At 37.3% G+C, this 17,984-nt stretch overlaps 4 protein-coding genes across 10 annotated transcripts in view; all 4 read left to right on the top strand.

The window, feature by feature from the left end:
* Positions 1-17,984, top strand: part of LOC130698069 (sulfotransferase 1E1-like) — a 46,896-nt gene that overhangs the window by 4,427 nt on the left and 24,485 nt on the right. The window contains exons 1-7 of one of the 3 annotated variants that reach the window (XM_057520866.2): positions 5,599-5,879; positions 5,946-6,045; positions 6,110-6,272; positions 6,331-6,457; positions 6,515-6,609; positions 6,675-6,861; positions 6,926-7,119. In XM_057520866.2, coding sequence (XP_057376849.1) covers positions 5,645-5,879; positions 5,946-6,045; positions 6,110-6,272; positions 6,331-6,457; positions 6,515-6,609; positions 6,675-6,861; positions 6,926-7,071 — 1,053 coding nt within the window. In that variant the 5' untranslated portion in view covers positions 5,599-5,644 and the 3' untranslated portion in view covers positions 7,072-7,119. Of the gene's footprint in view, positions 1-5,598; positions 5,880-5,945; positions 6,046-6,109; positions 6,273-6,330; positions 6,458-6,514; positions 6,610-6,674; positions 6,862-6,925; positions 7,120-17,984 lie in introns of those variants that run through there. The other 2 variants (XM_059496857.1, XM_059496858.1) reach the window with 2 other exon arrangements.
* Positions 192-1,653, top strand: LOC130698080 (fatty acid hydroxylase domain-containing protein 2-like). Its single transcript, XM_057520881.2, has 6 exons — positions 192-342; positions 406-509; positions 576-721; positions 799-983; positions 1,048-1,177; positions 1,247-1,653. Exons 1-6 carry the CDS (start codon positions 254-256, stop codon positions 1,520-1,522), a joined length of 930 nt encoding a protein of 309 aa, XP_057376864.1. The 5' UTR covers positions 192-253; the 3' UTR covers positions 1,523-1,653.
* LOC130698078 (fatty acid hydroxylase domain-containing protein 2-like) lies at positions 2,675-4,048 on the top strand. The gene is made up of 6 exons (XM_057520878.2): positions 2,675-2,830; positions 2,898-3,001; positions 3,084-3,229; positions 3,304-3,488; positions 3,570-3,699; positions 3,764-4,048. Exons 1-6 carry the CDS (start codon positions 2,730-2,732, stop codon positions 4,040-4,042), a joined length of 945 nt encoding a protein of 314 aa, XP_057376861.1. The 5' UTR covers positions 2,675-2,729; the 3' UTR covers positions 4,043-4,048.
* LOC130698061 (fatty acid hydroxylase domain-containing protein 2-like) lies at positions 8,301-10,872 on the top strand. Of its 5 annotated transcripts, none has more exons than XM_057520857.2 (10): positions 8,301-8,562; positions 8,645-8,833; positions 8,908-9,035; positions 9,124-9,240; positions 9,339-9,596; positions 9,686-9,789; positions 9,851-9,996; positions 10,068-10,252; positions 10,317-10,446; positions 10,505-10,872. In XM_057520857.2, exons 4-10 carry the CDS (start codon positions 9,233-9,235, stop codon positions 10,751-10,753), a joined length of 1,080 nt encoding a protein of 359 aa, XP_057376840.1. In that variant the 5' UTR covers positions 8,301-8,562; positions 8,645-8,833; positions 8,908-9,035; positions 9,124-9,232; the 3' UTR covers positions 10,754-10,872. The 5 variants fall into 5 exon arrangements, with proteins under 5 accessions (XP_057376840.1, XP_059352839.1, XP_057376841.1 ...); XM_059496856.1 differs by having other exon boundaries at positions 8,908-9,045; XM_057520858.2 differs by having other exon boundaries at positions 8,308-8,562; positions 8,908-9,045; positions 9,378-9,596.

Genomic DNA, 17,984 nt, shown 5'->3' with positions numbered 1-17,984 from the left:
TTTTGAAAGATTAATCAACAAGTGCAAAAGGAGCTGGCGTGTAAAAGAAGATATCCGACTGGAGAGCCAGTTTTCCCCTCTCGCACATTAACTTCACTTTCGAAACCAGATCCGAAACAAACGTTCATTGGCTACCTTGGACGGCGTGCGTCAACGCAAGCTGTGTCAGGGACTCTCTTTAACAGCACAGTGCCAGGCCAAAATATTGTAGTTTTAGCCATCCAAGACGGCACACCTGTTTCGCTGTGCTGCAATGGAACAGTTGACTAAATGGCGGGGACCAATTTTGCTAACCAGCATCTTGTTTCTCGTTTACATCGTTTGCGAACAAACATTAACTGCGTAAGTGTGGAAAACTAATTGTATTCTATTTGGCATCATTTTTATTCTAATTTATCCATGCAGACATTGGAGCCAGTTTTGTTTCGCATCTAGTGTGGCTTTCGATTCGTTATGGAAAAGGATCCTCAAACTATTTGGAGATAACGACTACTATTTATACGTTTGGGGTGCGTAACGCGATTCACTGTTTTGTTGCAGGAAATAATTATTTAACTTTTTTGCGAACATATCAGGTTGCATACTCGTCATTCAAATTCCGTTTTGGACTATCGGAGGCATCTTCATCTTCATTGACTACTTCAACTGGCCGAAATGGCTTCGCAAATACAAGGTCCAGCCAGGCACCAACGAACCTCTAGATCTGTACAGACTAGTAGAAGTATATCGTTCTCTTTTTCATGTTGCTAGAGTTAATTATATTTTTTTTAATGTTAAAAAAAAAAAATTATTTTTCAGACTATTAAGGTGGTGATGATCAACCAGTGGTTCATTTCGAATCCACTTTTCTTCATTAGTTATTATGTCAAGAAATTAACCAACACAATGCCAGACATGTACGATTTGCCGTCTGCCCAGCGCATCTTGATTGAATTTCTCATTATAATGGTTATCGACGAAATCGCGCTCTATTACTTGCACAGGTAATTAATGCAGCCACAATACTTCCCTAAATATATTTGTATTGCATTTCTTCTTAAACGGCAGAGTTATGCATCATCCGAAATTGTACGCGAGAGTTCACAAGAAACATCACGAATGGCCAGCACCTATCGCCATAGTCTTTGCCTACAGCACCAAGACGGAATATTTTCTCAATACGATTCCAGTCGCATTGGCAAGTTCAAACATCATCTTTATTACATATTTCCTACCGCTATGATTACGAATTTTCTTTTGTTTTAAGGGACCTATGTTGATTAATCCTCACCTAGTTACCTTATGGATATGGTACGTGTTCGTCCACGTGAGGGGACTGTACAATCACACTGGCTACCAATTGCCGTGGTTTCCATCTGCACATCATCACGATTATCATCACATGGCGAGCAATGCGTGTTACGGTCGAACGCTAGCTATTGATTGGCTTATCGGGACGGACAAGGGTTTCCGCGCTTACGTGGCCCGCAAGAAAGCCATTTTGGAAAAGGGTAGAGAGAAAACTGTTAGCAAAACGGATTGAAAGTTTCGAATGAAACACAAAGTCGTGAGTGAAACAACAGAGCTAAATTGCCAGTATTTATTCAAACATGTTGTCAAATTGAACAAAGCCAAAATCTGAATCATGAAAAATTACAAGACGAAGACCATTCAGTGGAGTGCTTTTCTGCTTTTCAAGTTTTCAACCGTTTGCCGTGATCTGTTGTTTTCTACGCTGACTTCAGGTCGTGAACAGGGAAGAATTTTGTATTGGTCATGCCGATAAGCTACGAAAGGTGTGGCTAATTGGTGTGGAACAAAATTTCAGATTCCATTAGTTTCGTAACGTCATATCTTTAACTATCCCCAACCTGTTTTTCAACTAACCCGAGATTATGAGGTAACGTCAAGGTATATGACTCTATTTTACTTTTCCGAGACAGCTTGTACATTTCAAAAATTAATTATGTATCTTTGCTGACTCATAATATTTTCTCGTCCATTTTTAAAAACCTGTTTTTGTCGTTTGATTTTCTGACCATGGTCCCATCAATGTCACCGGGAGAAGGGGTTGGAAATCAGCTGCAGTAGCCGCTGGAGGAACGTTTTCAAACAGCTGATCATACCCTAAAAGCAAAAGAAAACCATTGGAGGAAGTGTCCCGCTTTTACTGTCTTTCGTCTGATTTCTTTTGATTGCAGGTGTCCAGGTATTCACGCGGGATCGTACAGCAACGTCTGCTACATGAGCGTCACGTAAGAGCTGGTATTTAAAAGCTTTGTTTCTTCAAGTGGTGAAGCAATTCATTTTCTGGCACGTTTGAACCGATTCATGGAAATCTGATGAAACAGAAGCAAAGAATTTTACTGGAAAGTATGTCTGTAAACCTGAAATTTCAAAGCCACTACTTGGCCAAGGGAGGAAACGTAGAAAGCTGTTCCAGGTAACTTTCAAAACTGGTTTAATAATGAATAGATAGGTTTCTTTATGTAGGACATTGTATTCCAACTGAATATCGTAACCCAACGATGGGCGAGAGATGAGGGAAATGAGACTAGTGCCTGCACTCGTCTTCTGCATGTGTTATCCTAGTCTTCCTACAACGTTTTTAAGGAGCGTTCCACTTTGCAGAAAATAGTGGCATCTACAAAAAGTAGCAACGAGTAGAATTGCTGCAGACACCGAGGAGACCACATCGTTTCGAAAATTGGGAAGCGCAAACTGTGTGCTGGAATTTCTCTTCAGCCATCATGAAGCTGATGATTAGGAAGTGCGGCGGATGGCTGGGCCAATTTTTCATCGCCTCCATCTTATTTTTCATCATCGTGGTCCAGGGACAGACTCTCATGGCGTAAGAAGACAGACTAATGTAGAAAATTCTTTACGGATCTAAATCAATTGTACGAACATCCTTGCAGACGTTTGTTACAGGTTCGCACCATGTCAGCCATGACTTTAAATTCATACTGGAAAAGCATACTTAATCTCTTCGGAAACAACGATTATTACCTGTACGTTTGGGGTAAGTGTTTATCTAATGTGATTATAATTGTGACTAACACCAACCTCAATTTCGTTTATTTTTGTTTGTTTTTTTTATTTAGGATGCATACTTTGCATTCAAGTTCCATTTTGGAGCGTGGGAGGAATGTTTATGGTTATGGATTATTTCAGCTGGCCCAAATGGACGAGGAAATACAAGATCCAGCCTGGCGTAAATGAGCCAATTGATTTAAACAAATTAATTGAGGTATAGTTGTAATTAACATACAGAGTTTGGTAGCAAAAAATATATTTAATACCATGGTGGTTTTTTCTTGCCAGACTGTCAAGGTTGTGTTGATCAACCAATGGGCCATAGCTAATCCGGTGATACTCGTCAGCTACTTGGTCAAAAAAATGACAAACACTATGCCAGGAATTTACGAGTTACCGACACTTGAACGCTTTCTCATTGAAATGGCCGTTTTGTTTATTGTCGACGAGATAGCACTTTACTACGTGCATAGGTAACACAGGCTTTGTCATCCTATTCTTAATGCATTAGTTTCAAATGAAAATGCCCTGATTATTTTTAAATTACGCATTAGAATCATGCACCATCCGAAATTGTACGCCCGAGTGCATAAGAAGCATCACGAATGGCACGCACCTATCGCCATATCAGTTGTTTACACAACCAAAACAGAAAATCTGATGATTACAGCTGGAACTGGTTTGGTATGTGTCTCGTTATCCCTTATCGAATTTTAAACTGGGGTTAATTAAATTTGAATTTCAATAGGGCCCTTTTCTTATGAATCCCCACTTAGTCACCTTGTATGTTTGGTACACTCTCGTGCACTTGAGAGGACTGAAAAATCATTGTGGATATCATTTTCCATGGATACCCACACCGGAAGATCACGATTATCACCACATGATGAGCAATGCTTGTTTCGGTCGGACGCTCGCCCTTGACTGGCTTCATGGGACGGACAAAGGCTATCATGCGTACAGGGCCCGCAGGAAGGCATTGCGCGAACAGAATTCTGCCGAACTTGTCAACAATAAATCTGAATAATAAAGTTTAGTTTGCTATTTGAACTGGACATTTGGAGGTTCTAATTATTCCGAGAAGTTAATTGTAATTTCAGTGAGCTATTGAACACTAGCCGATGAAGTACCTGCCGTGGCACTCATGGTAATTTTTATCTTTTCCGGGTCAAAAATGCCTAATCACCTGGTTAAAACTGCAGAATGGAAAGTTCATCACTAACCTGAATCTGTCATCATTCGTTACGGTATCTCAATTGAAAAGGAAATTTCCGAGAAAGCTGACCGGACAAGTTTTCAGAACCAGATAGAACTTAAAAGACAATGTTTTTTCCATGTGTGTTGGGCGGTCGCCAAATGCTAAACCTGCGCAACAAGCGTGCCAAGAATCATTGTTGCAAATGGCTTTTCATGTAAAACCAGAAAACGCTCACTTGAAAACTTTTCTTTAATAGCGGCAACATCGCATTGTCAAGCTTATGGAGGAAAACAAATGTTAGAAAAATGGGTCTTTAGAAGACAATTGAATATCCTACCCCATACAAGTATTATTGGATATAAAATTTAACGGCTTAGGATAATCCCATATCGTATTGTAATAAGGATGCCAAAGGCAACATTGTGTTTCAGTGCAGACCATATCTTCTATCTATTTTTTTTTAAATCCAAAAACTGGGTGAAAAAAACTTGGAAGTTGAAGAATCCAAGACCGACCACCACTTTTATACCGGGAAACTGTCCAGTAACAGCATCGTTAAAGTTAATTATTATTTATTATTAATCATTAAGTTAATTAATTCTTTAAGTTGAATACATTAAACTAACTGTACTGCAGAGGCAGCAATTAAAGTTTGATAATGGCAATAGAAACAGGGAAAAGGGAAGAGAACAAAATGTTTACAGTATCATCCTATCTGGTGATTGGTATAACATTTTATTAGTTGCAAAATGCTTGAGCAAAGCCATCAAATCTTATCAATTGTGGTAGTGGCCAGTCACATTTTCATCACTGACAATTGCAGGGTTTTCGAAACCATGTTGTTATTGACACACATGAAAACCCTAACAAAATGTAAAACAAATTTCAATGTGCACTATTTCTATTTAACTGGTTGGCTGGAATGAAACTATGGGGTAATTACGCCAGTGGTTGGGAAGTATTTGCACATGCAACCCAATATTTTATCTAATAACGCCGCCGTGTTTATCTCTTATCAGTGCCTGGGTTTCCCTTTATTTCCTAACGTTTTACAGCATTCAAACTACGCATACGTTCACGTTGACATTGGAAGCTATGATTATATATTTAGCCCTAATGTTTACCGAAAGGATTTTCACTAATTTGCAGATGTCGGTAAAAACCGAAATGTTGGATAGTAAAAACCCGCAAGGGTTGTTGACGTATCCTTATACAACCTTCTCTGGGTGATAAAAAATAAAAGGGGAAAGAACTTAACCCGATGGAAAACACAGACGCTACACATGTCTGTCAGGTACGTTTATTACGAATAAACAAAGATATGTTTTTAATTGTGTGGCTATTGCCTAATACCTTGTATAGGTATAAAAGGAAAAGACTGGGCGCCTAAACGATGTCCAGTTTTCTAGTTTTACACTTTATCGGAACATCATGTCTTCTTGCTGCACTTCTGGTGATGGAAAACCGGGTGTGACGTTCAAGCCCATCCCGGAGACGCTCGAAAGTCCTTACAAGGAACTTTTCCCTGCTTTCGACAATAAAGGACTGGTGCGAGCCGAACCAGGAGGGTTCGTTTGTCACCAAAACTTCGCAGAAAATTGCCACAAAATTTACAATATGAAAGTGAGGTCTGATGACGTATGGATCCGCACATTCCCCAGATCAGGTATTTAACTTTATTTTGACCATTACTGTACGAATGAATTCAAACGAATTGAATTATTTTTTACAGGGACAACTTGGACTTCGGAACTGGCGTGGCTCATTATGAACGACTGCGATTTCGAAGGAGCTGCTAAAGTGGGACTGCCCATTCGGTCGCCCAATTTGGAGTAATTTTTCGTATATTTAAATAAATTAAATGATTTAAGATCAGTATTTTAAACATATTTTTAGTGCCAATTATATCAATCATTGGGATAAATTCGCTGCAGAGGGTTCGTTTGATAAGATGGACATTATTACCATCGATGAAATAGAAAAAATGCCATCACCCAGAGTCCTCAAGTGCCATTTGCCTTTCTACCTGCTACCTCCAAACTTGTTGGACACTGCCAAGGTAAAATTCTTTTACGTGAAGTGGAAACTTTATTAAACCTTTGATTTAATAATGTCAGGTGATCTACGTAGCCCGTAACCCCAAGGATGCCATTGTATCCCTCTTTTATTTCCACAAATTGGTCAACTTGTGCACTTACACGGGAGATTTGGAGCAATTCGTCGATTTCTTTCTCGAAAACAAAGGTATGTTACATAGACGTTTGATTAAATTAAATTATTATCATGTACATATCCGTATAGTACTCTGGACACCCTATTTCGGCACCGTCCTCGATGCTTGGGGCAAGCGCAGTCATCCCAATTTGCTTATCATCTTCTACGAAGACATGAAGAAGGTACATGCTTCTATCGTTTTCCTTCATTGTTCTATACAAACTAAACTTCTAATTTTTTTCCACAGGATATTCGTGCTCAAATCAGAAGAATTTCTGCTTTCCTCAATAAGCCGGTAACAGAAGAGCAGATTGAGAAACTTGTCGATCACGTCCGTGTGGATAAATTCGCCAAAAATGAATCAGTCAATTATGCTAAAGAGATTAAAGCTGGAGTTGGCAAGGATGATCCTACAAATACGTTTGTTCGCAAAGGTAGGTTAACATAACAAGGACTTTTAGTTTGGTACATGCTCTGAATATTGTATTTATGATCAAGGCCAAACTGGTGACTGGAAAAACCATTTCAGCCCTGAACTGAATCAGAAAATTGATGCTTGGATCGAAAAGAATTTGGCTGGAACCGATTTGAAATTCGTCACCGAACTCGATCAACAAGAGTTGCCTCATTATTTTATTCATTGAAATAATGATCGATTGGTTGTGTGTATTACAATCAACCTTATCATCGGGTTCGGGTTTTCTTTGGGGAAAATTTTAGTTACATTTTTTTTTGTCGTGTAACTAAAAGAAAAATTTAAAAGCGAAAATAAAATAGTTATCATTGCAACACTGCATGTTGTTTTGTTTCGACTTAGTATATGGTATATATCTGTACACTAAAACGATTTGGCGACGCAGAAAGTAATGGCCGTTGCCCTGGGAATGACGGTAAGGGTTCCATAAACCATGGTCTAGTCTAGTAAAGAGAATACTAAAGTAAGCTTACTTTAACTATGTTCACCCTTTGAACAGTGCAAGTTATCATTTATCGTCGTCGTGCTATTAAGCATCTGCCCTGATTTGACGTGTTCCCAACTCATTTCGCTTTCGGACATCGTTACGTCAAGGTAAACATTAGTGAACTTCAGTACGCTTTGCTTTTCTTTACGCTTACTGGTCCAAAACATTATACTTGTGCAAAACTCAAAGATTCAGCATTAAGGGTTTAATAGGTTAATAGGTTTCAGTAAGGGTTTAATTAAAACTAACCATCTTTCAGTGAATGGGCTTTAGAACAACAGAAATGACGATTTCAGATGTTATCTAACACAGTTTTTCATCTCCATCTGTTTGTTTCTTGATTTATGTTCACGTTGGCAGTAACGATTGCTTTGACCAATTTTCTCGAGTAGATTCGAATCATTTAGAGCGATGAATGAATTTATGCATTTCCTTATTATGATCAAGGAGAACCAATGTCCACTTTTAGCTTGTCATTCTTCTCTCTAAGATTCATAGATTTTTTATACCAAATTGTCAAAAGGATAAAAAACATGTTACCTGCATTCTAACATCTTAAGTTGTCAGCTTTTAAAGAGACTGTCCATCTAATGTTTTCATCAAAATCAGTTTATTACTCGGTTGCCAATGAGCCAACAAATGCTTCAGCAAAACTGGTGTGGCAAATTACTTAACATTCTGTGTTGAACAGGTTCATCTGGCTGTAATAATCCAAAAATGCCGTTATATGTAGGGACTTTTTGCAGATAGACTTTCTCCCAGGTAAAATTGGTATCCGGAAGCTATACGTCGTAAAAGTTTTCTGTTTTTTAAAAATGACTTTGTTAATTGCGTTCAGAAAACAGATCAGAGAATTGCATAAAAATAATAAAATCGTTTTCATTAAATTAATTGCAGGTAATGTCGATGGCCACAAAGGGAGCTTACGTGGCTCAATGTATGGCTCAACGAGATTTGGTACAACGATATACTTTCATACAATTTTTATCTATTAGCTATATCATGTACTTAGTGTAGCCTACGGAGAAGGTTGAGTCTGTTGCTCATCCTTGTAGGTTCTGCTGTCTCGTTTTTCTTGTCCAAGATATGTGGAACGCTAAAGTAGGTTATCTTAAACCGTGTATCATTGCCAACAAACATTTTTGCTATTCCGTTTGCTACACTGTGCGATAGGTAAAACATTTTAATAACAGTAAAATTCTTTTTCTATGATTTTTATTTGTTCCCCATATTACCGTGTTTTTTATATACCAAGGGAAACCCTGACCTGAAGAACGGCGGGCCGTTGTATACTTGCTCAATGCTTTAAATGCTGAAGGAAATGATACGCAGGAACCAGCTTCTCAAACTTGCTGCATGGTGAATGACTTGGAGGAAACGAACGGAAAGAAATGGATTCAGCAAAATACTAATGTTTCCCTATTATTTCGCACCATGAAAACCGGTATTTAACTCTGCACCTAGTCCAGAATCAAAACATCTCGACATATATATAAATATATCTATTTTTTTTTTTAGAAAAAGATATTCGACGAATTCATTTCAAATTATATCATTCGGTATCTGTTGTTTGGGTTTGTCAGGAAAATTGGGATCATCTGGAGAAAATGCGAGAGAAGGCTGGACGCGATTAAACTTTAGAACCAGTGGGTTTTCGTAAGCATTAATTATCAAACAAGTTTTCTTACCGTCTGACTTCATGGCATACTTTTCGAAACAACAACGTACTGATAGGAATAATCCGTCTATCTTACCTGACCGAATTAAAGTCGCCAAACTGCTTTCTCCTACACGTTCTTTGACTGCCCTCCTGAGAGTTACGTCAATCCTTTAAAATCAACCAATGGCTGTGTAAGTCTTTGCAGTCTTTTGGCCTTTCTCCTCCGTGGTACGGTTTTGGAATACGGAAGTACTATGTATTTTTTGTTTTAATTCATCTTCTCTTGCAGGACTGATTCTTGTTCTAAGTCTGGTGTTCCACTTTGTAGAATCCCATCGTCTATATGTATAAGGGGAAATAGCAGTGAGAAAGACGCAGTAGTTACGCTTTGTTCAAACAAACGAGAGAGTGTTGTGGGCACTTGTTCGTGTTGTGTCGACCTGACTGTAGCCATGGAGTTCAAACTTTTGGGCGGATGGCAAAGACCACTATTGTTGGCCAGTACTTTAATATTGGTTTCTATCATTTATGGAGAAACACTTACTATGTAAGCAAGTGCAAGTGAAATTTATTCTAATTTGAAGTCTCATTGAGATTAAATTTGGAATTTACAAAAACTTGTTGCACGAATTTCAGGCAATTGCGACAATTCCGGTCGGCATCCGGCGCTGCTCTGGACACGCGATGGAAGAAAATTACCGGTTACTTTGGGAATGATGATTTTTATCTATATGTCTGTGGTAAGGGTTTTCTGCATTAAATGATTGCATTGCAACTGGCATTACCTATTAATGTATGCAGGTATCATCTTGTCCATCCAGATTCCTTTCTGGAGTGGCGGGCTATTCTTCATGTTCCTGGATTATTATAACTGGCCGAAATGGACTCGAAAATACAAGCTGCAGCCGGGAACTCATGAACCCATTGACTTAAATAGACTTAAAGAGGTAAACGTTTAGCTGTGTTAGTGCAAAATAATTTTATTTTTAAAAAAATTTCCCTCTACATATTTGAATAGACTATTAAGGTGGTGCTGATTAACCAGTGGTCTGTTTCTGTCCCCCTACTGGTATTCAGCTATTTCTTGAAGAAAATGACCAATACTATGCCAGTTTTCGGTGAGCTGCCCAGTCTCCAGCGTTTTTTCGTTGATTTTCTCATCTTTATCATAGTCGATGAGATCGGGCTCTATTACGTACATAGGTAAAAATGATATGTTATAAAAACAAAAAAAGGAACCGAACTTTGACTTGTACTTTCCTTTCAGATTGATGCATCATCCGAAATTGTATGCAAGGGTACATAAAAAACATCATGAATGGCCTGCACCCATCGCCATCACTTTCGTTTATAGTACAAGGATCGAATTCCTTCTAAATATGATACCAGTTGTGCTAGTAAGCATCTCTTTGTTTGCTCAACTGCCGTATCTTTTTATTAATCAAATTGTATCAGGGTCCGATGCTTATGAATCCACACTTATTCACGTTGTGGACGTGGTACGCCTTCGTTCACCTGAGAGGCCTGAAAAATCACAGTGGCTACGATATTCCAGGGTTAACAAGTTCGGAGGAGCACAACTATCATCACATGACGAGCAATGCCTGTTTTAGTCGTTCACCTGTCCTAGACTGGATACATGGAACGGATAAAGGATTCCGTGCTTACATGGCTCGCAAGGAGTTGGAGAAAAAAGATGGATAGAATATTTTATAGTACTTATTCATCGTAATACCTATTGATTTTTGATCATTTCAATTTTCACTTGTCTGTACATAACTTACTTGCCGTAACACCAATTATATGCTATGTTATTTTATTTAGCTACCATTGAGTATTAAAATATCAAACTCTTTAATAGCAACTCAAATTAAATTTCAAATAAAAAAAAAAATAATATGGATGTATTATAGTTACCAACAAAATCCCTCGTGAGCGCTGTAATCAGTTTACCATTTTCCTACCACCAGATGACAGTTACAAATTTCTGATTCGATGCTAATTAGACTTACCAACAGATAAAAATTTCTTTGTATTGGTTTTATGTGATTATGCATAGAAATTAACAACCCTTGCGAGATATTAGCTTACCAGCAGAAACCTTACCTTTATCCCAAAACATCTTTTCTTCAACTGATGACTTCGATTACATGTTTAAATTCAGTCTCGTTTAATGGTAATAAGGTACGTAGGCCCACGTTTCGTTCATATATGATGATGATGTTCAAAAATATTTTAGTACGACGTTGAATTTTTGAAACAAACTGAACAAGATAACCATTAGATTGAATGAAATAAGGATCAAGTATGGGTAACAAAAAGATTCATAGTACCAATAACCAGGAACGTTTGCATTTTCTTCTTTCACATTTTTTAACTGTTACGTGGATAACTTAATAATTAAATAACAGTCTTTTCACTAACTTAATAATACATTTCACTTTCAGATGTAGATCAGCTGAAGAAAAATCTCAAGATGACCACCGGCAGGGAAGTATCATATAAACACAAAACACGTAAAGTATGTAACAATTTCATACGAGAAAACAATCTTCCTATAGGTAAAAGTTTGAATTAAGTAACATCTAGTTATTGCTACAATAGATAAGCTACTTTTAAACATAGGTGAAAAGTAATCACAGCAACTCCATCAACAACATAACAAAACCAATTAATTGCAATCAACTTGCTAACAGCCGATGCGTACGATTACTATGTCGTAGTAACTGAACAGCTGCAGAGGACGATACTTGTCCGAATGTGATAATCTAGCGTTCTGTACCGCCTTAAATACTTGCAGACACGTACCACATTATTGCTTTCCCGGAAGTAGAGTGTAGGGTAGAGGGACCTAATTCTGAAGGTCGATAGGTTGAAGGGCAAATTTTTATTTCCAGGTGAGCCCGAGGTTATAGCCATTCCCCATCGATTTATCCTACGTTACTTTGATTTTTTTTTGTTACCAAGGCCCTAAAACAGATGAAGAACCTCGGGCATTCATAAAAAAGGAGGGGGAAGAGGAAGAAAAAAAGAATCTAGCAGCTCAGTAGCTCTTTCACCTGCACGCGGTGCACTAGTGTAGATTTGTTGCTTGTACTCCTCATCTAATTATTCTTAGAACGTTCGCACGTGCACCCAGCTTTCGCAATTTGTAGATTCATCAATTACGCACTAATAACGCACTGCATCAGCACCTGGGTTAGCCTCTGCACTGGTTTTGTTTATTTGGGTAGTACGATAAGTCTAGATGAAATAGATAAAGTTAGATTAAGCTAAGGATAAGTAGGTCTAAAGTTAAGAGTAAGGATACTTTAAGCAAGGCGTAAGCGTAGTCCACCTCACTACGTTACTTTTGCACAAGGCTATCTCAGCCATTTTCTTTCACTGTTTTATGCAATTATTAATCGTAGTCGTCGTTCGCAAACGATTTTTCTACAAACAATTGTACGTTTCGACTTCTTAACACAATTTACACATGATCCGCCAACCCAAACAACCTCCTGAGCATTAACCATCGATTAATAACTCGTTTCGTTTTTTTTTTCAGGATTTTTTTCTCCAATGTAACTGTGATTTTTGTACATGATGCCTCTTAAAATTAAGATAAAACTTATTGCTGTTCAAGTATTCAAAAATTTTGTTTGTTTTTTTCTCGTTTCTGTACAATCAGGAGAGTAATCTCTGGAGCCGAAGAGGACACTGGACAATGAGAATCTCCGTCGCATCCACTGGAATATGGCCCAAGATTCTGAGGTATATATTCAAAAATTCAGTATTTAACCATGGTTTTTTTATTTCTTTATTTTATGTATCTAGGAAGGCCACATCTCCACCGAAGAGGACCGTTGGACAACGAGGGTCTTCGCCAGGTATTATTTTAACAATTTTAAGTGTTTAATCGTGTTTTTTTTATGTATGTAGGATGGTTCACATTACCACCGAGGTGGGCCACTAGACAATGAGGTTCGCTGTCGGAGCTATCAGGAATCGTCGCCCAAAATTGTCAAGTATTTAATTTAAAGTCTTAGGTTTTGAACTAGATTTTATTTGTTTTTATGTATTTAGGAGGCCCTCACCACCATCGAAGAGGACGCTGGACATCGAGGATCGCCGCTGGAGTAACAAGATCGTCATAATGGATGTTTCAGGTATATGTTTTATACGTTTAAGTGTTTAACCCATGTTTTATTTTATGTATATAGGATGGCCAACATCACCACCGATGAGGGCAACTGGTCAACGAGGTTTGCCGTCGGAGCCACCAGGATCATCGTCTAACATTGTCAAGTATTTCATTGAATATTATTACCATAAATTCATTAATCATTAATTATTTTTTTTTTATTTGTTAGGAGGGCGCCATCATCGCCAAAGAGGGGCTACTGGACAACGTGGTTCACCGTCGGATCCACCAGGATTATCGCCCAAGTTTGTCAAGTATTTAATCGAAAGTTGTAAGTTTATTGGATAGTCCACAAAACCACCGAGGTGAACCACTAGACAACGAGGTTCGCTGTCGGAGCCATCAGGAATTTTCGCCCAAAGTTGTCAAGTATTTTATTGAAGCTCTTGGCTTTTGAACTGTGATATTATTTGTTTTTATGTATTTAGGAGGGACTCACCACCATCAAAGAGGAAGCTGGACATGGAGTATCGTCGTCGGAGCTACCAAGATTATTGCCCAAAATTGTCAAGTGTTTAATTGAAAGTTTTAAGTTATACGCTATGATTTTATTTTGTTTTTGTGTATTTAGGAGGGGTTTACCACCATCTAAGAGGGTGCTGGGTATCGATGATCGCCGTTGGAGCAACAAGATCGTTGCCATGGATGTTTCAGGTGTATTTTTTATACGTTTATCTAATAAATTTTTTAAAAATATATTTAGCAGGGTTTCATCTTCGCCGAAGAAGGTCACTAGATATTGTGGATCGTCGTTGGAGCAACGGGAATTGGCGCTCATCCCTGAAAGTCACGCCCATTAGGTCGATGGAAAAATAAAAATGGTATGGTTGAATATTGCCTATTGGCATTTTTCTACTTTATTCCGTGTTATTCGTGTGTGATACAAGTGTGTGGCCCTTGTCCTTAATCCCTTACCATTATTTTTCCCTAAGCATTATGGCTTATGGTTGTAACTTTCACTGAGCACGCAAATTCACTACATCTGTATACCACGGTTCATTCACGGTTTGTTTGCGTTTTTGCACCGGGTTGGGATTAGTGTAACAGGTAATGTAGCCTAGCTTACATTGGTTTGATGCTAATTTTTAGTTGGTGCAGGTTTACTAACACTAACTGCTTCTAAAACAAATAGTAAAACATAATGAATATATCACTGCATACTCTTTTATTTAGAGTATGGTCTAGTGATATGAATAATATTTGAATACAATAATTATTAATCGTGTGTGAACGGGTTGTTAACCGCGATTTGACAACCCGATAAAAACGTGATGGGACAGTAATCCTTCCAGCTTGTCCCATAGACAAAAATGAACTACCAACAGAAAAAGTAACTGGCTCGAGCATTTCGGGTCTGTGGGGCTGACTCGGGTCCTACAGTTTTCCTCAACGAATTGGAAGTATTACTACGCTGTCTCAAATATGCCTGCACATGAAGCTCCTCACTGCATTTTTTTCTGAGTGGAGAAAGTTAGGCAAACCAAAGATACAGGTACCTATTAAACAATTTCATGTTAACGATTCTTTTTTTAGCATTTATTCACCTTTGAATGTTTTAGAATATTGAAGACGTGAAGTGAACGCGAAGATATGGCAGAATTAAACACAAATCACGAGGACTGAGCGTGGGGTTAACATGGTAGTGGGGTATAGTACAGCTTGCGACTATAAAATACTAATATATAGAGCCTTGACCATAGAAGGGAAAATTAAGGTTGTACTAGAAATTCTTGGTCGGGAAAATGAGACGAGAAACGTGAATTATAGTTAATTCAATTAATTTCATTTAAAAAAGAATTAAAAAACGCATGGCAGCTCGTCCATCTGTAAACGATGTGTATTAGTGTGGTCATTGCACCACCATCGCACCAGCCCACGGTAAATAATATAATACCGCAAAATAATATAAACAACTGATGTAAAATATAAAGCATTTCTAATGCGCAGGATGAGGGATATTGATATTTCATCAAATAGTTGATGACGGATGTTGTAAGAAAAAAGATTTTATCTAAATGTTATTTCAGTTGTGCTATAATGTAATAATTGATTTATGAAATATCTGTTAAGTCATTTCAATGTTAAATAGTTAAACAGTATAAACCAGAATTTAAAAAAAATAATATTGAGGTTTAGGTTGTTGGAAATGGGTTAAGAATATTAAGTATAAATATTAATTGATGTAGTTTTAGTAATAACGATTTCGTCCAAAACAATTTAGTGCTTGTGATCGGGTTGTATATCCGATAAAAATTGACGGGGCTAATAAAACAAAAGCCCGTTATCTCCTCCATAAATTATGACAACCCGATCGTATTAAATAAGTAAGCATGATTAAATACGTAAGTAATAAGTAATGAATCTAAGTCGGGCGGTTTTCCTTTTTCTAAGTCGGCGGAAATTAGATGCTTCGCAACGCTGTTTAACATGTTTGTACATTAAGCTGCTCAGTCTTGTCCGTGACAGTGTAGAAAATTGTTAAACTGTAACAAATCTTGTACTACGGTTTTACATTGCATAACTCTGTCAAAATGTTATGTTATAATATCAGTAAAAAATTAAACTTATCTTGCTCAAATGAAACTTTGTGTCGTCAACAAATAAACACTGTCTTGAGCAAAAGAAACTCTTCATGGAAAAACTGGGTGATCAAAACTCAAGTTTTTAGTGGTTTTTTTCCTCTTTAAATTTATTATTTATTTTTGTTCTGGTGACTGTGGTGCTGTATGATATGTATTCTATCGTCTCCTTTGTGCTAGCCTTTGATTGGTGAAAGGTTTGTATGATTTAACCTAATGACGTTTATATTGTGATTTAATTTCGTAGATATTAGAGGTACTGATTTATGTTTTTTTTTGTTTATATTTTGTATTTTTTAGAACTGAGAAACATTTACACATACATTTTACACAATTTATGTTAACTGAAACATACACACAATTGACACTACATACATCAACTATACACAATTTTACACCCACTGAATTTTCAGTAACTATGGGGTGTCGTACCCTAATCTTCGGCGTAGCTTGCCGATGCTCAACCATTGAGCTATATTCACTTACAATTTTAATGTTTTATACCTTGAGCCTACGCACGAACATATTGTATAGTTAACATTTTAATCTTGCTATACTATTTGTCATTCTGACCAGTGATTGTACATGTATCATACCGTATCAGTTGAGGGTCCGGCTATGGTATGAGGAGACAGAGGTTCGAATCCAATGGGGCTAAAAGTAGCAAAAATGATGGAATTTAAAAAAAAACATATCATATATTTTAAATGTTACTCATATTTTAGGAAATGTGTAAAAGATGACGGTTCGCTATACCAATGGATAGTTTGACCATACATATTACAAATGATATAGCTTGTGTGCAGAGAGTCCGGCTACGGTATAAGAAGACCGGGTTTCAAATCTTACATATTGCCAAAGATATCTGCAAGCATGCAATACATTCATCTATGTTTATTAAATTATATTTATTGAATATATGTAATAGGTTGTCTAAAGATAACTTGCAAAAATGGTTGTCGGCGGAATGTGACTCATGGCTCAATGGTACAGCATCGGCTTCGAAAGTCGAAAAAATCGGGATCGATCCCCAGAAGAGTTCAACCAAGTAAAATATGTTTCAATTGAACAATTGATATAATATCATCAAAGGTTTCTAACATTGCAATTGCTATGCAACAATCCCAAAAGTAGAAGCCTTAGTATGAAATCAAATTCTATACATTGCACAAGGTTTCTAAAATTGCAACTGGTATGCAACAATCCCAAATGCAGAAACCATCATGATGTTTGGAATTCTATCAAGTGATTCAAATATTGCAATATATATGCAGCAATCTTAATGCAAAAACTATTAAAAATTTTCCATTCTGCACAACCAACATAGCTGAATTGCGTGGGTTCAAATCCCATATAACTATGTAGATGGTCTACCATTGAGATACTTGTGACACTTCAGGAAAGTTTAAGTCTTTAACACTTGCGTAACGTAACAGTGCGCGCAAGTCAATAGAAAACCTTATCCCAATGGGGGGATATAGGGGGGCAGATGCCAGAAACGCAAAGCGTCCGCTTCCCAACTCGAAGGTTCCTGGTTCGATTCCCAGTCAGGTCTCCGATTCCACAGGTTTCCTACCTTCCCAGGGGTCACGATTCCACGGGGCAAGTCGAGTTGGGTAACTTCGTGCGAAGCACGCGAACGGATATTTTACAAAAATTTAACCTCAAAAAAAAAAAAAAAAATTCAATAAATATGATATGTTACCCTTCATTGAGTATACAGAAACTTTTATAATTTACAACGGATATAGACCGTGGCCATCACAGATGATAATAAATGAAAGTATATTATATTTATTGAAATTATTATTTATTTGTTTGTTATACAAATTGATAAATGGATATATTTATCACATTGCATGTTTGCTACTATATATTTAGAATTTTATTTAATATCATGGTTTCTTCTGCTTTTGTTCTTATAGTTTCTTCTGTGGATTTTGCATAGACTTTGCAATGTTAGAAACCATTGATGATAATACATCGTATATTTTATTCATTCTTGAAACATCTTTATTTGTTTGAACTCTTTTGGGAATCGATCCCTATACAATCGACTTACGAAGCCGGTGCTCTAACATTGAGCCATGAGTTACATCTCACTTTAAACTATTTTTGCAAGTAATCTTTAGACAATCTATTACACATTTTCAATGAATATAACATAATAAAC

This window comes from Daphnia carinata, chromosome 9, assembly GCF_022539665.2.
Source record: "Daphnia carinata strain CSIRO-1 chromosome 9, CSIRO_AGI_Dcar_HiC_V3, whole genome shotgun sequence".
Taxonomy (NCBI): Eukaryota; Metazoa; Arthropoda; class Branchiopoda; order Diplostraca; family Daphniidae; genus Daphnia; species Daphnia carinata.
The sequence above is the reverse complement of the archived record's forward strand: the minus strand, read 5'-3'. Positions and strand labels throughout refer to the sequence as shown.

Bases quoted from the DNA above. Each gene is read 5' to 3' on its own strand.
- LOC130698080 (XM_057520881.2), top strand. From the start codon at position 254: ATGGAACAGTTGACTAAATGGCGGGGACCAATTTTGCTAACCAGCATC. The intron at 722-798 runs GTATATCGTTCT...ATTATTTTTCAG, and splicing joins ATCTGTACAGACTAGTAGAA to ACTATTAAGGTGGTGATGAT. The intron at 984-1,047 runs GTAATTAATGCA...CTTAAACGGCAG, and splicing joins GCGCTCTATTACTTGCACAG to AGTTATGCATCATCCGAAAT.
- LOC130698078 (XM_057520878.2), top strand. From the start codon at position 2,730: ATGAAGCTGATGATTAGGAAGTGCGGCGGATGGCTGGGCCAATTTTTC. The intron at 3,230-3,303 runs GTATAGTTGTAA...TTTTCTTGCCAG, and splicing joins ATTTAAACAAATTAATTGAG to ACTGTCAAGGTTGTGTTGAT. The intron at 3,489-3,569 runs GTAACACAGGCT...ATTACGCATTAG, and splicing joins GCACTTTACTACGTGCATAG to AATCATGCACCATCCGAAAT.
- LOC130698061 (XM_057520857.2), top strand. The intron at 9,597-9,685 runs GTAAGCAAGTGC...CACGAATTTCAG, and splicing joins TATGGAGAAACACTTACTAT to GCAATTGCGACAATTCCGGT. The intron at 10,447-10,504 runs GTAAGCATCTCT...AAATTGTATCAG, and splicing joins ATATGATACCAGTTGTGCTA to GGTCCGATGCTTATGAATCC.